General features: G+C 32.7%; 1 protein-coding gene across 1 annotated transcript in view; it reads right to left on the minus strand.

Moving 5' to 3' along the window:
* LOC114325250 (GDP-mannose 4,6 dehydratase) overlaps positions 1-18,533 on the minus strand; it is a 29,350-nt gene that overhangs the window by 237 nt on the left and 10,580 nt on the right. The window contains exons 2-4 of the mRNA XM_028273256.2: positions 14,491-14,926; positions 6,309-6,541; positions 2,444-2,659 (exon numbers count right to left, since the gene is read on the minus strand). Coding sequence (XP_028129057.1) covers positions 2,444-2,659; positions 6,309-6,541; positions 14,491-14,926 — 885 coding nt within the window. The remainder of the gene's footprint in view (positions 1-2,443; positions 2,660-6,308; positions 6,542-14,490; positions 14,927-18,533) is intronic.

The raw sequence follows: 18,533 nt of genomic DNA on the forward strand, positions 1-18,533 counted from the left end.
ATATTAATAATGAGCAGATTAACATAGACAAAAAGATGTATTAAACAAATAAACGGCATATTGAAATTAATTTACCACTTAATTATTTACACTTGTTTTTGTTTTATTGCCATATGGTGAATATAAAATTCTTAATTGTATGTCAAACAATGCACAATAACTACCTCTTAGAACCTACCAAATTTCAATTGCATATCTCAACCGGTTTTAGAGGAATAAATAAATCGTCGGTTTGTAAGAAAAAATTCATCATCCCGTATCTCGGAAATGAAGCATTTGCGGACATATGTTTATAAATAAAACTGACATTTATATCCTTTAAAGTTTGTCGCACACCCTGTATTGATGAAAAACATGGCTAGTTGTTAAAATACCTAACTTTTTTATTATTCAACATAAGCGATTGAATCAAAAAACAAAATGTTGAGAAAACCTGAGGCTATAGTTGGGTTTTAATTTCAGTATTTTATAAATGCTAGAATATTCCACAGGGTGTGGTGAACTTTGAGAAAAAAAACACAGTTTGATTGGTACACCCGGTATACAGTGACAATTTATCTGTCTAGCAACAATATTATTACAGCGATATTGTTAAAGAATAAGGCTATAACGTATAGGAAATTCGAGTCATCAAAAATGACCCATTTTTAATAGGCCTGGATCCCGCGTACCAAAAAAAGTTGATTAATAGCAAGCTGAAAATTTGTTTAAAACAGCTTAACGGTGTCTAGTCGGACAAACTTTGATGTACGGGAACACTGGGACAGGGAAGATTTAATTGCGGAACAGTTTAAAAATTTGGAACGTCACATTACGAAAAGTCCCATGTATTTTGTCGGACGAACATCCAATTGATTTGTTACCCTTTCATTAAACTCTCATGCAAAAATCAGGCTGCTATTACTAACCAACATGATTTCTGTCATTTGACATGTTCTTCGTGTTCCACTTATTAAAATGCCCAGTTGGTAATAAACACCAGTTTGATTTTTGCAGGAGGGTGAACACCAGTTTAATGGAATGGTAACAAATCAATTGGTTGTTCAATCAAAGTTCTGTCCGACAAAATACATGGAACATTTTTGTAGTCTGACGTTCCAAATTTTTAACCTGTTCCACAATTAAAACTTCCCCTGTTTCAATGTTCCCAAACATCAAAGTTTGTCCGTCTAGACACCGTTAAGCTATTAACAAATTTTCAGCTTGCTATTAATCAACGTTTTTTGGTATGCGGGATCCAGGTCTACAAGTTGGTGCGTTAATTTGTTGGAGTAGTGTATAATCAACAAACATACAACCTAGTCTAGACTTCTAGACGATGGTTAAAAACAAAAAATGCACCACGTTTTAATCCCGTAACTCCAAAACAATTGCATTAGAAGAAGATAAAACCAATTGAATCGTTGGAAAAACACAAAATTTTTAATTATAATTGAGAAAAATATTGGAGCAAATATTTAACGTAAGAATTATCTCAATGCTTTTGGTAAATAATTTTAAACAAAATAGAAATTGTTTTATCTTGCGAATAAATAAAAAATATTTGAAATAATTCAAGGTTGAACAATCTATAAAAAAAACAGACCAAAATGGTCTAATAAAAAAACGGTTAACACGTTCACTGACGCATGCATTTTATTAGATATTCCCCACGCCTACTATAATATAGAGCATCCAAAAATAGTAATAGGTGTGCATAATTGACTAAAATAAATAATTGTATCGGCCATCGCGCTTCTGAAACTTCTCAAACTCATTGGGACACAAGATTGCCGCCATTTGCTCGAGTACACCTAGCTTTTCGGGTATTTCCACAGCAAATAGTCAAGAGGACGGAAATCAGGACGGTTGGGAGGTCAGTAAATAGTGCCCATACAACCAATTAGGGTACCTAAGCATATGAAAATGCTTCGATATTCAATTAAACTGTAATTCTAATGCTTACTTTCTTTGGTTTATTTAATACAGTGGACTCTCTCTATAACGAACACGGATATTACGAGGTTTCGCTTATAACGAAGTACACTAGATGTCCCATGAAATTCCTATTGAACTATAACATCTCTATAACGAGGCATATTTGGTTATAACGAGGAAAAATTAAATCGTAGAATGTTTCTTTACCTGTTTTAGCGCAATAATTGCTATAAATACCCCAACTCCTGTATATAGAAATGCCCAACATCTGTGTTATTATCGAGGCCAGTGCTGCAATAAACTTATTTCTGTTTATCTATTGACCGCTATTGACTAATGTAGGAAATTTATAATTTACGATGGCAAAGTGTCATTGTTCAGGTCGACCATCGACACCTAATTTACTACGTACGAGGCATCAAAACATTTTAATAATTATTGTTGTCTGATATAACGAGGTAATTAGTCAGCCATTTCAGTTCTCGTTATAGAGGGAGTCTACTGTATAATGTATAGCAGGACTTACCACTTCTGTAGGTCTGAAGTATTTGGAATTGATCTTAATCCTAATTTTCCCAGTCTCTTTATCTTTTCCTACTTCATCTACTCCTTTACCCTCCCACACAATTTCATTACCTACGTGTCTAAATGCCGCTTCTACAAATTCTCTAACGCTGTGTGTTTCCCCGGACGCTATTACGAAGTCTTCTGGCGATTCTTCTTGCATCATTAACCACATTGCCTGTAAACAATTTACCAACTAAACACAAAACATAATGGTTCATATTTTTATATATCAAAATTCCTAATAGAAGACATGAAAAACCTAGATAAACCCAATGAAACTAGGTTTCATTGCATAAATCAATGTAAACATAGAAGGATCGACTGCAGCAATAATAACAGATGACGGAATCACCAAAAATATATATTGGCGAGGAACCAAAAGTGGGCGACGCCTGGTGGCTAATTTCAAAAGCATCAACTCAAGGAAAACATTGACTTTGTCATTAATTTGTGTAAATATTTGAGGTCAGTTTATATTGTAATTAACAATGATTTCGACTTAAACAAAACTATTGCAGTGTTCCTCAGTATTCATTCCTATTATACTCTATGCAATTAAGTAAACTAACTAATGCCAAATTACACATTTTGTTAATTCAATGTTTGTATTAAACGTAGTATTTTTTAATGTTTAAACGACTGTAAAATTAAATAAATAAATAAAATGTAGTACATATTATTGTGTTTGCATTTTATCAATCAAAAGCAAAATAAAAATTAAATTAAATTTTTTTTAATAACGCGGGCACATAAATTTGATACACCCTGTATATTGAGCTGTTTTAAAATTTATTAGAATTTAGTTAGGATGTAAATAGATTTCTCTTTTAACGAGCTTTCCGCGGAACCATTAAAGACTTTTGTGAATAATTAAAGTGAAAAGAACTATGTATTTAGATTTTAAATGGAAAAAAATTGTTTACTGTATAGGTAATTATCAATATTTCTCAAAATTGATAATTGAAAAGAAAGTTGGAATTTTAATATCTTCATTTCAATACGAGTATATGTGGGAGAGTTTCTCCGAAAGTAATTAGGATTGTCGGAACAAATTTGAGGGTGACTGTTGTTTGTCAAATGGAAAAGTCAATGTTTTGATTCTTGGAATGTGGAAGGGGAAAAGATGGATTGGATGATGGAGAGAGGTTGAAAAATTATTCATTGTGTTGTTGGCAGCGAGAAAGAGCGGTCTCGACGTGTTAAGGGCAGAGATAGTTAGCATATATCAGTGGCTGGTTGATAGTGGAGAATAGTGTTGAAAAGTGGAACGAGAGACAGATCAAATCGAGACGAAATACCTCTTTGATTCTGTATTATTGTGAGAAGGAGAGCAGAGAATTTTTGGAGTTTTGTTTGAATCGAGAACGGGTCAAAGAGACACGGTTTGTTGGAGAATAGTGCTGGTATGCTGATAGTTTTGAAGCTGGACAACGGAGAGAGGCTTTGATGAGTAGCCTTTAACATAATCAACGAGGGAGAGCTGTTTGGGGTCACGAGAAGACATCCGAGTGAGGGAAGCAAAAAGGTCAGTCAATTTATGTGAAAGAGATTTTTATGTTCGGGAAGTAGATTTTTGAGTAAAAAGCATATGAATTAAAATTCCAATATTTCAAAATATAAATAGTAAATATAGGTAATCTTGCGAAGACATAAATGTGTTTGGTTTAGTTTGTTTTACCAAAATCATCGGGAACAAACCGATAAATTGTTTTTTTTTGTAACGATAATAAATTTAAGTAGTATAAATTTCATTCGGACATCTGTGTCCACAGGTTTTTAGATTCGATAGATTTCATAGTATTAATTTGATAAATAAAAGACAATTCTGTATTTTTATTTCAATATTTTGCTTTATTTCTTTTCCCTATTTTATCCCGATTAGGATCAACTCAGAGATACTGAACCCACGAGAGAAGATAAGTATAACGTGAGATAATTTGGATTTTTTTTTAATAGTATAAAAAAACACCCTGAGATTTTTTATTCAATTTTGATGTATGATTTGCGACAATTAAATAATTAATCAAATAAATAATAATTAATATAAATTAAATAAGAAGCAGATCACAACAATATAGTATACTCGGTGCACAGGATGTACGTTGTTAGGCAAAATATTCCGACCACATAATAATTTCCAAAACAATTATTATAAAATAAATTCACCTACTTAGTTTACAGTTTTTATTTAATTAAAAATTGTTATCTATTAGTGTAAAATAAATTGTAGTGTACCTATTAACTAAATTAAAAAACAATATTAGAAATTGTAAGATAGATTAATAATTTTTAAAACGCTGTGTAATTATCGGGGACCATATTTTTTTGCTGGACTGTGTATATCCAGCAGGATAAAAAGTAATGGCGACTTTAAGGTAATAAAATTTTTCTTTATAAAGAAATTGAACAAATATATCGATAGCTTGCATTAAATTATGATTATCGCAGATGCAAATATTTGAATTATTGATAGTTTCTAGTTAATGAAAAAAAAAACAAATCAGTAGTTAGCATCACATTTTAATGAATGCATACAGATGAAACATAATTTGAGTCTTCTTTAAGCCATAAGATGTCTTAGTGGTAAAACTTAGTGGTTTCTTTGGCAAAAAACACGTGCAAATGATTTATATTTAACGACTCGGAAATCAAATGACAAATTGATTGTTTTCCTTTAGTTATCGTCCATCTTTGAAATTTTGAGCGCCCTCTGTCGCTTTGAGAAATAGCAACTGGAGTACAACAAGGCGATCAACGTCACTATTTAATATCGCTATAGAAGGAGCAATAAGAGCTACAGAAATAAAAGATACAATAATTATAACATCGACGTCGCAACTTGTTGCGTATGCTGACGACGTAGCACTGCTTAGCAGAAACCTAAACAGTTTAAAGGAAGAATTTGTGAAGTTGTGTAAGGAAGCGTCCAAAAGGGGTCTGGTCATAAAACCAAATACCTAATATTGTCAAGAAAAATTCAGTTAATGGGACAAGTTTAAATGTTTAAATATTGGTGAATATGAGTTTGAAAAGGTAGAACACTTTAAACATCTTGGGGTCTCATTTAATGGAACTAATGATAGAACCATAGTAATCAACGAAAGAATCCAGGTAGGAAACAGAACCTACTGGAAATACAACTTCCTCAAAGATAAGAAGCTTACGCAGAATACGAAACTGAAAATTTACAGAACAGCAATTAGACCAGTAATCACATATGGTGCTGAAGTAATGTGTCTCGACACAGAAAGATGATAAAACATTGAGGATCCTAGAGAGAAAAATAATTCGGAGAATAACAGGCCCACTAAACTTAGGTAATAATGAATTTAGAAAACTGATGAACCACGAAATAAGAGAACTTTTGAAGGGAGAAGACATCGTGAGATTTATCAAGGCACAAAAACTCAGGTGGATGGGACATATAGAAAGGAGAAAGCCCGAAGCCGTTATGAATAAAATTACCAAATGGAGACCAGTATCGAGCAGACCACGAGGAAGACCCAAAATCAGATGGGAGAACCAGATAGTCGAGGACCTTAAGGAGATGGGAGTCAGAGAATGAGTCACCATAAGTAAAAACAGGAACGAATAGAGAAAAATTGTAGAAGATGCTAAGTCACACAACCAATTGTAAAACCAAAATGTTAACTCGGACTGATTGCCTGTGACAAATTGGATTGTTCGAGTGGACAATCAGAAATTGAATTGAAAGAGCCCAAAGAGGGCGGCAACCACTCCGCTAGGAGTGTAGATGCCATGATGATGATGATATCAAAATTCACCTATTATAACTATCTCACCACATATAAACATAAACTTACCTCTACATAATCCCTGGCATGTCCCCAATCTCTTTTCGAATCCAAGTTTCCTAATTCTATATACTCAGAGAGTCCCAAATGAATTTTTGCAACTTCTCTCGTAATTTTCCTAGTCACGAATGTTTCTCCTCTTCTGGGGCTTTCGTGGTTAAATAAAATCCCATTGCAGGCGAATATATTGTAAGCCTCCCTGTAGTTTACGACTATCCAATAGGCATACAACTTCGCTGCAGCTGGAAATTGATGACAATATGTTATTAATAAAAACCTGACAGATATTAAAAAGATCTTGAAACACTTGACCTTTATCGACTTAGAGAAAGCATTTGATAGTGTGCCCAGGAAACAACTGTAGGAAGCAAGGAGAAGAATGCATGTTACAGAGAAATGGGTGAATATGACCCAAAAACTGTATAAAGAAACACAGGCGCAAATAAAGTTAGGCAATTAAACAACAAAAACAATCATTGCAACAAAAGGCCTCAAAACAGGGATGTAGTCTATCACCTACACTTTTTAATACATATACATCGTTCAGGCTTTGCAAAGATTGTATAGAAAATGTGGAACAATGGGCATACCAGTACCTACAAGAGAATATATTACATTCACTACTTTTCGCCGATGACCAAGTCATTTTTGCACAAGACAGGGAGGACATGGAATATATGATAAGGAAATTAAAGGAAGAGTATGAACCATGGGGCATGGGAACTCAAGATAAATATGTGTAAGTCCGAATACTAACGTATTGGATCCGAGGTTACAGATTTGAACTTAACTTTAAGGCTCGTTTTCACGCTACGTCTTATTGTACGTTTTGTGAATAAGCGGAGGACAAATCCTGTCACACAAAACGTACAATAAGACGTAGCGTGAAAACCAGTGACGGCTTGTCCTATGAGGCAGGTGAGGCAGTGCCTCACCAGTATATCAATAGACTATTTACGTTATTTCGTTGTTTTATAATCAGTTTTTTAAATATAATTTAGCTTTTTGAAATTTCCTAAATACCTTTATTTTTATGAAAAAAATTAAAATAATCGGTACGGCCCTGACTCTTTATCTTATCTTATATATCCGTCTTCCACGTGCCATTCCAACTTTCTCAAATCATTACAATTGAAGCATGCCTCACACCATCTGCAACAGTATGCGACAACGCCAACAGTAAAACCGGCAAAATTTGAAAAATGTGCCACCGATTCGAGGAACAAAATTCATCCATCCTTGAGGCTTACCTCCGGCTCCGCGCAACGGAATAGGAATAGCCGAACGGCCTCAGGCTCCGCGGAACGGAATGGGAATAGCCGAACTGAACCGACTAGTACAAGCACAAGTCGATTGTAGATCATAGCTTTCTATGTACGCGCGGTATATACGAATGGCTTATTATATTTTAGAAGTTTATGGATATGTATTTAAAACAGTGTTCATTTTAAATCATTGTTCATCATCATCTAATATATTGTTCTTTGTGGCATTTATGTAATTTATTCTAAATGAGAAATAAGATTATACAATTTAATTTAAAAAATGATTTTATTAACGTTTCCACTTCCACATCGGACGTTTACATACAAAAGTAGTTTTTAAGTGTTTCAAAAATGTTGTATGCTGTGGTTGTGTTTTTTTTGTAAATTTTTTTTTAACATACATTCAAATCAGAGTGAGCAAAAGATTTAAGCTAATAATATTGCAACATGATTACCACAGCCTTAGCTCATTTCCCATATCTTCCACGATTTTTGAAAAAACGCACACTCTTCTGTTATGTAAAAAATTGAAGTTTTCAATATGGAATTGGAATTCAAAATAACTCTATGCACTGAGGCTGAAAGCATTTGAGTCGATCGCATAATTCACTGGAAAAGTTTTAGAGAACTAATCGACAGCAAATATTTCTTGATGATTTTTTGTCCGGAATTCTTTGTAGGGATATTCTGAATAAAAAATTTTTGTAGATTATTTGTCCGGGAGTTTTTGTGGGGATTTTTTGTCCGAGGTTTATTTGTCTGGGGATTTCTTGTCCAGGAATAATTTGTGAGGATTTTTTGTCCGGGATTATTGGTCCTAGATTCGTCCTAGCATTATGACGTCACAAAATTAACCTTCTGGCCATTAAAGAGAAGCTAACCATAATAATAAAATTCCTCAGGTGTAGTGTGCCTCACCACCTTATACTATCACGAGCCGCCCCTGGTGAAAACAGCAAAACGTACGACTTGTCGAATCCAAAAAATTAAATCCGCTTATTCACAAAACGTACAATAAGACGTAGCGTGAAAACGACCCTTTAGAAGAAGAGACTATTAAGAGTTGTAAGCCTTTTAATTATTTAAGGTCAATGATAAGCCGAGATGTTACTTGTATGAAAGATATTAACCCGATCAGGGAACACAAAATTTTACGAAAACCTCCAAAAAAATAAAGGAAGGATGAAAATTTGGCAATAGGTAGTTGAAATTGTCTATTATTATATAAGAAAAAGTTTACAATTCTACATCCCCTCCATTTTACAAAAATTGGGAAATACGGGGTGAAAAATATTTTCTCAGCTGTGAAAAAGTATACCTTCAAAATAAGTCCGAAATTATATAAAATGACTAATTCTAAGTAACTTTTGTTCTATAGAGTTTTTTCACTAAGTTAATACTTTTCGAGTTATTTACGAGTGAATATGTTCATTTTTGACAAAAAAAAAAACATGTTTTTGGACGTTTTTTCGCAGATAACTCAAAAAGTAAGTATTTTAGCGAAAAAAATATTCTTAGCAAAATATAGCCCACAAAAAACTTTAAAAAAATGGTGTATGTACGAGGTCTGTAGACCCAGTAGAAGCAGAGTTGTAGTTAATGAAAAGTAGGTTCTTCTTCGTCAAATTCCAAATCGAATATTTCAATTTGAAATAACCCAAGAACGGAGCTCCTTTTGAGGAAAATTCATTACAACTTTTTTAAAGTGTTTAAAAAAAGGTTTAATTTTGTTTTTTAAAAAAACTTCTAACATTAAAAGTAAGAGAGTTACACTCAAAATATTGCTGGTCTTTTTTATTTTTTGCTAAAAAAATCGCGAAAATCACCCCCTAATTAGCTTCCCAAATAAAATTAATCGTTACCACTTCAAAAGTTACTTTATTTATGTATTGTTTATATTATCTATAAGTTTCATAGGTTCAAAGTGCTCATTTTTTGAAAAAAATTGGGTTTAAAATAAAACATTTTTTTAATTTTGAAAAAAAAATGGAAGTTTTTATGGAATTAACTTAAAAATTAATAGTAATACCAAAAATCTCAAAGAGTAATAAAATGTTCGTTTTGCTTTTCTGAATATTTTTGATTTTTTGTTTTCTTGTTAGACAAAAATTGGTTATGCTATGGCTGTTCAAAATTTGCCTAAACTCGTGATTAGTTACTCGTTCAAGCCATTTTAACTACAGCTTTTTCAAAAATAAGCACTTTGAACCGATGAAACTTACAGATCATATAAATAATATATAAGCACAGTAACTTGTCAAGTGGTAATGATAAAATTTTTTTATGGAATTAACTTAAAAATTATTAGTAATTGTCCAATATCAAACATTCATTATTCATATCCGATATTGAACAGTATATTTTTATCACCCCGTACATTACACCAGCCAATTTGTTATCATATTTAAACATGTGTGGATTATTTAATTTGTTTAATTGTAGCAATTTTTAAACAACATTTTGGCAATGGACTTTAAAATTAGCTGACTAAGTATAAACCTTTGTTCTCTTGTGTGACCCAATTATTCATGTTGCCAACAAGAAATAATACATTTTAGAATTATTCTCAAGAATCACTTCAACCAGGCCAGAGGTGCCTTTAACTTCACTCACTAAATTCAATATGTAGTAACAAATAGAGTCTTCAACTAAATCGCGTACAAGTCACAAGTCAGTACTCAAAGTTCTCCCGGGGTAACTACCCTTAGTGTCGGTCTTATAAATAAATTCTTTTATCGCTATTGGTGTTTCCCTAATCTGAAGAGCAGCCTCCACTGAGCCTAGAATTATACAGTAATACCAAAAATCTCAAAGAGTAATAAAATGTTCGTTTTGCTTTTCTGAATATTTTTGATTTTTTGTTTTCTTGTTAGACAAAAATTGGTTATGCTGTGGCTGTTCAAACTTTGCCTAAACTCGTGATTAGTTACTCGTTCAAGCCATTTTAACTACAGCTTTTTCAAAAATAAGCACTTTGAACCGATGAAACTTACAGATCATATAAATAATATTAAGTAACTTGTCAAGTGGTAATGATAAAATTTTTTTATGGAATTAACTTAAAAATTATTAGTAATTGTCCAATATCAAACATTCATTATTCATATCCGATATTGAACAGTATATTTTTATCACCCCGTACATTACACGAGCCAATTTGTTATCATATTTAAACATGTGTGGATTATTTAATTTGTTTAATTGTAGCAATTTATAAACAACATTTTGGCAATGGACTTTAAAATTAGCTGACTAAGTATAAACCTTTGTTCTCTTGTGTGACCCAATTCATGTTGCCAACAAGAAATAATACATTTTAGAATTATTCTCAAGAATCACTTCAACCAGGCCAGAGGTGCCTTTAACTTCACTCACTAAATTCAATATGTAGTAACAAATAGAGTCTTCAACTAAATCGCGTACAAGTCACCAAGTCAGTACTCAAAGTTCTCCCGGGGTAACTACCCTTAGTGTCGGTCTTATAAATAAATTCTTTTATCGCTATTGGTGTTTCCCTAATCTGAAGAGCAACCTCCACCGAGCCTAGAATTATACAGTAATACCAAAAATCTCAAAGAGTAATAAAATGTTCGTTTTGCTTTCCTGAATATTTTTGATTTTTTGTTTTCTTGTTAGGGGTTTGGATTTATATTTATATTTCAAATCACTCAATTTTGGAGCAAAAAAATTTTGGACCTCCGATTTGTCTGAAAATTGGTATATAGCTTCTACGGGACGTAAAAATAAGATATTTATGGTCAAAAAATCTTCTTCTTCTTTTTTTCTCAAAATGTTATTTTATGCGATTTTACTGTGATTTGGTGTTTATTTATACAAATTTGCATTTTCTATCGTAAAGTATCAATGGAAAACATAATATTTTAATAGAAGGGGCTCAAAAATGTCATTATATGGCATTATAACAAGTTACTTTGATTCAAAACAAGCTTTTGATTAAATTTTATAGTGTAGAGAACGTTAAAATACCTTTTTTTACATTTTTCTCCATTCCCAAAATATATCATAATCGATTTGGCTGAAAATTTGCCCACAGATAGACAAAACATAGGACTTTAAGTGGTGAGAACGATTTGAATTATATTACAATACCAAAAAAGTTACATGCAATATTATAGTCAAAAATATAGGCGTCTACTGTAAGTACAATTAACTCGAAAATATCGACCTCACGACAAAAATTGTTAAAAAGAAATTGTAATAATTGTAAATACGATTTATTTGGAACAATTTCAGTTCCTACCATTTTTGTCGAAAAGTTAAAAATGGCGGAGATATTGAGCAAAAAAGGTTCTCCTTTAAAATCAAGATGGCGGCTAACGTAACGGAGGAATTCATTCGTGATTTTAAATTTAGGCTACTATTGACTCCCCTAAAGATCAGAAAAATAAAATTTTGGGCAGCTCGGCATTCAAGGTCAAATGCTATCCCGACTGGACTAATATATACTTTTGAGTCTGATATTACTGCATGTAACTTTTTTGGTATTGAAATATAATTTAAATCCTTCTAACCACTTAAAGTCCTATCTTTTGGCTATCTGTGGGCAAATTTTCAGCCAAATCGATGATAATGTATTTTGGGAATGGAGGAAAATGTAAAAAACGGTATTTTAACGTTTTTTACACTATAAAATTTGATCAAAAACTTGTTTTGATTCAAAATAACTTATTATAATGCCATATAATGACATTTTTGAGTTCTTTCTATTAAAATATTATGTTTTTCATTGATACTTTACGACAGAAAATGCAAATTTGTTTAAATAAACACCAAATCACTGTAAAATCGCACAAAATAACATTTTGAGAAAAAAAAAGAAGAAGATTTTTTGACTTTAAATATCTTATTTTTACGTCCCGCAGAAGCTATACGCTCTGAGCTTCGCTGGTGTCGCTCCTAGCGGTTACTAATTCAACTTTTACCGGTAATTTTTAAATTTATTATTTAATTGTTATCGCTTAATATTTACAACGCAAAAAAGTAATTAAATTGTAATCGATTTTTTTAAGATTTTTCTAATCATTTTGACGTTCTATTGATAAAATATCAATTTATTACTTCGGATACTTTGACAATAATCGTATAGATGGCGCTAAGATTATAATAGATTATTTATAATTAGATATTACGGAACATTAAAAAAACTTAAATTCAGTATTTAAAACGTAAGTATATTTAAGTTAAAAATATATACCACAGCTTTGACCAACTAATATTGTTTATAATTAATGTTTTTAATTTTAATTTTAAATTAATCACTTTGACATTTATGTCAAATTTCCAGTAAACGTTTACAAACTTGTCACTACTGGCGTTCGCGAATTTGTAAATATCCCCTCTACGTACGAGCTCACAGCGTATATACCAATTTTCAGACAAATCGGAGATCCAAAACTTTTTGCCTGAGTGATTTGACATGGAATGTACCTTAGACAAAAATTGGTTATGCTGTGGCTGTTCAAACTTTGCCTAAACTCGTGATTAGTTACTCGTTCAAGCCATTTTAACTACAGCTTTTTCAAAAATAAGCACATTGAACCGATGAAACTACAGATCATATAAATAATACATAAGCAAAGTAACTTGTCAAGTGGTAATGATAAAATTTATTTTTGATGGTAATTAGGGGGTGATTTTCGCGATTTTTTTTACCAAAAAATAAAAGGGACCAACAATATTTTGAGCGTAACTCACTTACTTTTAATGTTAGAAGTTTTTTAAGTAAAAAAATAAACCTTTTTTTAAACACTTTAAAAAAGTTGAAATGAATTTTCCCCGAAAAGTGCTCCGTTTTTGGGTTATTTCACATTGAAATATTCGATTTGGAATTTGACGAAGAAGAACCTACTTTTCATTAGCTATAACTCTGCTTCTACTGGGTCTACAGACCTCATGCATACACTGTTTTTTTCAATTTTATATAAGCTATATTTTTGCAAGAATTTTTTTTTTTTTTCAATAAAATACTTACTTTTTGAGTTATCTCCGAAAAACCGTCCAAAAGCATATTTATTTTTTTGTTAAAAATGAACATATTCACTCGCAAATAACTCGAAAAGTATTGACTTAGCGAAAAAACTCTATAGAACAAAAGTTGTTTAGAATTAGTAATTTTATCCAATTCCGGTCTTATTTTGAATGTATATTTTTCACCTTCGAGAGGGGGCATTCCCCTCCATTTTTGTAAAATGGAGGGGATGTAGAATTGTAAACTTTTTCTTAGATAATAATAGACAATTTCAACTACCTATTCCCAAATTGTCATCCTTCCTTTATTTTTTTTTTGGGGTCAGATTGTTCTTTGATCATGCTATATAAAAATGAGATAGCATGAGAAAAACAAGTCACGAAAGCACTCTATGGAGTGATATGGAAGAACACTCTAACCAAATAATTAAAATAAAAGGATGTTTCAGAGCATAGTGCTGAATATTACCTATATGGAGCGGAGATATGGTCAATGCTAACAACAATACGAAATAAAATACGAGCAGTTGTTCCAAATAATGAAGAAGTAATATATTAGTATACAAAACCCCCGGATATATTCAACAGAACACAAGCTGCAGGGCCATAAAACTAATTAAGTTACACCATGAAAATACAGGAGAGAGTAAAATTGATAGATGGAAATAATTGATGAAGATGAGAAAAAAATAATTGGTGTAATTTTTATTATGTCAGCTAAAAATCTAGGAATAGAGAAACAAAAACTAACAGGATATTTAAACGTTTATATTGAGGAAACAGAGTACGAGGGTATTAGTAATAGTATTTTTCAACAAATCAGAAGTTACTTTATAAAAATCATAAATTTGTAAACTATTTAATATATAGCACAAATCACTATTCAGACAACCTAGACTTTATAAGAAAATGATAAAACGAAAAGTCTCTATACTCACCATAAGGAGATCTAGGATAAAAAGGCGTCTTCTCATTCTGTGGAGTCTCTACAACTTTTCCGTACAACTCGGAAGTAGACGCCTGATAGAATTTGGTCGAGTTTTCCAAACCACAAGTCCTAATAGCGTCCAACAGTCTTAACGTTCCAACAGCATCTACCTCTGCAGTGTATTCACTCAAGTCGAATGAAACTTTAACGTGGCTTTGAGCGGCTAGGTTGTAAATTTCAGTTGGTTTGATTTGTCCGATGATCTTAACCAAGCAACTAGAGTCGGTCATGTCGCCATAATGCAGAAAAAATCGGCCCCCTTTGTGGGCGTAGGGGTCAGAGTGGAGGTGGTCTATTCTTCCGGTGTTGAAGGAACTGGCTCTTCGTATAATGCCATGTACCTCGTAGCCTTTGTTTAGAAGGAATTCTGATAAATATGAACCATCCTTAAAAATAGAATTTTATTTATAGCCGTTCCACGAATATACGACTGTTTTGGATTATCGCGACAACGAATATTTTAGTGTGCAACATAAGAAATGCGAAAGTAAATGGCTCTAATAATTATTCGAATAAACAACAATCTAATTTGACATTTACTTTCGTTGTTCATATTTTGCACAGTAAAATATTCGTTGTCGAGATAATCTATATCTTCGTCTACTGATGAAGTTTAGAGAAAGGTAAAAAAAACAAACTTGCGGGAGTTTGTTATGAAATATAAAACCTTATTAAGGGGTTAAGCCCAAAATCTTGATCCTATGCTATTTAAATGCATTCATTTTTTTCTAATCCTGAGGAAACTAATAAATATTTTTGAAAAATTTAAACGCACAATGAAAGATTACATTATTACCTAGGGTCGAAAGTCCCTTGGAATAAACAAAAAGTTTTTTTAATGAACTATTTGAAATTAAAAATCACACTAAATTTTCATTTTTTTCCCCTGTAACTTATTAAAATAAACATAGAAGTTTTCAGGGACTTTCTGCCCTCGGTAATAATGTTTTCTATCATTCTGCATTTAAATTTTTCAAAAATACTAAAAACAAAAATGGAAATTATTGGGGGGCATTTTTCAATTGACACGTTAAGCGCCATGGCGGTCCCTAGGGACCGATGTTGGAAGTTCCCCATACGCCATAGAGGTCACTAGGGACCGCTGTGTATTGACGAAACTGCTATGACGAAACGCCTTGGCCCGGGGGGCATTTTTTCAATATTGTGTCTTAACGTGTTAAGTACTGAATTAAAAGGTAATTAAAAAATAGAAAATAACATTACTTATTTTCAAATTAGAGAAGAAAGAAAGATGTCAAGGAACAAACTTTATAATGATTATTATTTGCAGCAAAACCAAAAATATTTACATTAATATTAACGTTGTGGTAAGGGAGCCGCAACAACAATAAACTTAACATACAGAAACTTAAGTCAGAAGAAATAAAAGAAAATTTGAAACATGAAATCAACACAAATCTAGATAGAAACCCAGGAAATAATTGCAACGTAGAACAGCAGTGGCAATTCTTCAAAACCTCTATATTAGAGCCAAGTAAGAAAGTACTTACAACAACCAAATGTAAGAAAGAAGAATGGATGACGGAGGAAATTCTAGAGTTGATGAATGAAAGAAGAAAAAACAAAACAATTAATAAGACTCGCTATAAACAGCTTCAAAACCAAATAAGAAGAAAAATTAGGGAGGCTAAAGAAACCTACTTCTCTGAAAAATGTAAAGAAATAGAAGAACTTCAAAACAGATATGACAACTTCAACCTACATAAAAAAGTCAAAGAACTAGCCGGAATAGGAAATAGAAGAACCTCAAATATATTGCTCGACAAAAACGGAAATATTATAATGGAGACAGAACGAAAACTACGACGATGGAAAGACTACATCGAGGAACTATTTCATGACCAGAGAGAAGCTAGTACATCCGTAGATAGCCAAACCGGAGATGTAGGCCCAGAGATAACCAAATCAGAGGTTAGTCAGGCAATAAACTCTATGAAAACCAATAAATCTGCTGGTCCAGATGAATTACCTAGCGAGCTGATAAAGTTGGTCAACGAGAAAAACCTGGACATAATAGTAGAACTGTTCAACGCTATCTATACTACGGGAATCATCCCTAGAGAAATGTTGACATCAGCATTTGTGTGTTTGCCAAAAAAAGTGAATGCCAAAGAATGCAGTGACTACCGAACCATAAGCTTAATGTCACATACCTTGAAAATTCTGCTGAAAATTATCCACGCCAGAATACACTCTAAACTGGAGCTGGATATTATTGACACTCAATATGGGTTCCGCAATGGAATGGGCACCAGAGAGGCATTATTCTCCTTCAACGTGCTGACACAGAGATGTTTGGATGTTAACCGTTCTCTTTACGTCTGTTTTATAGACTACAATAAAGCGTTTGATAAAGTAAAACATGACCGACTCATGGAAATTCTAAAAACTAAAAACCTAGATGAAAGAGATTTAAGACTAATAACACATCTCTATTACAATCAGCGAGCAATAGTAAGAATTGAAACAGAAACATCTGAAGAAATGGAAATAAAGAGAGGAGTCAGGCAAGGCTGCATACTATCACCTCTATTATTTAACGCTTATTCTGAAGAGGTAATGCGAGAAACTCTGGAAGATGAAACAGTCGGCATAAGAGTAAATGGAGTCTTAGTTAACAACATCAGATATGCAGATGATACAGTAATAATAGCCGATAATTTACAAGACCTGCAAATACTCATGAGTAAAATATAGTAAGGTGTAGTAGGGAGTACGGACTTTCTCTCAATATCAAAAAGACAAAGTTTATGAAAATTAGTAAAAACAACCATAATACTAACGAAATCTTGATAGTAGAGGGCCAGCAGATCGAAAGAATAAAAAAGTACACTTACCTAGGGACACTTATAACCGAAAATAATGACTACACTGCAGAAATCAAAGTCAGCATCGAGAAAGCACGTTCTAATTTTATGAAAATGAAAAAGGTCCTATGTAGCGAAGATTTAACATTAGCTCTTAAAGTACGCCAACAAAATGTTACGTATATAGTGTACTATACTATGGACTGGAATCATGGACGTTAAATGTAGAGACAATGAGACGACTTAACGCCTTTGAAATGTGGACGTATAGAAGAATTATGAGGGTTTCCTGGGTAGATAGAGTTACGAACAATGAAGTACTGAGAAGAATAGGTAAAGAGAAGGAAGTTGAACTTACAATTAAAGAAAGAAAACTACAGTACCTCGGACATGTGATGCGGGGCGAGAAGTATAGCATCCTGCGATTCATAATGCAGGGAAAGATAGATGGCAGAAGAAGCATCGGCAGAAGACGAATTTCATGGCTGAAGAACCTGAGAGAATGGTTTGGATGCAGCTCAAAACAACTATTTAGAGTTACTGCCTCAAAAATTAAAATAGCTATGATGATTGCCAACCTCCGTAGCGGAGATGGCACCTGAAGAAGAAGAAGAAGGGAGCCCAAGCGGGATTTTTGCAGTGCGTCAGAAAATCACTGGAAACTTGGTATCCTGTAAATTGTAAATGTACCCTTACCATATATAGACTTTTAATACAGTGCCGTTCGTTAAAGGGGTCCGAAAAAAAAAGTCTCTCCTTAGAAAAACTCAAAATGGTTAGATTAAGATAAGGTAAGTTAAGTACATGCAGAACAGTGTATTTTTCAAAAATCTGACGATTTCAGCGGGGTGTAAGGAAATGGGCGAGTCACAAAGTTTCACAAAAAAAGCAAATATTTCGTGAAATGAATGTCAGATCGAAAAACTGAAAAATATGTTTGAATTTTTTTCAAAAATCTATCCAATGATACCAAACACGACCCCATAAAGAGGGGTGGGGGGTAACTTTAAAATTTTAAATAGGAACTCCGCGATATTTTTCGAAATGAACATCAGATCAAAAAACTGAAAAACATTGTGCTCAATATTTTTTAAAAATCTATCGAATGACATCAAACACGACCACCCACGAAGGTAGGGTGTGGGGTTACTTTAAAATCTTAAAT

Source organism: Diabrotica virgifera, chromosome 7 (assembly GCF_917563875.1).
Source record: "Diabrotica virgifera virgifera chromosome 7, PGI_DIABVI_V3a".
NCBI lineage: Eukaryota > Metazoa > Arthropoda > Insecta > Coleoptera > Chrysomelidae > Diabrotica > Diabrotica virgifera.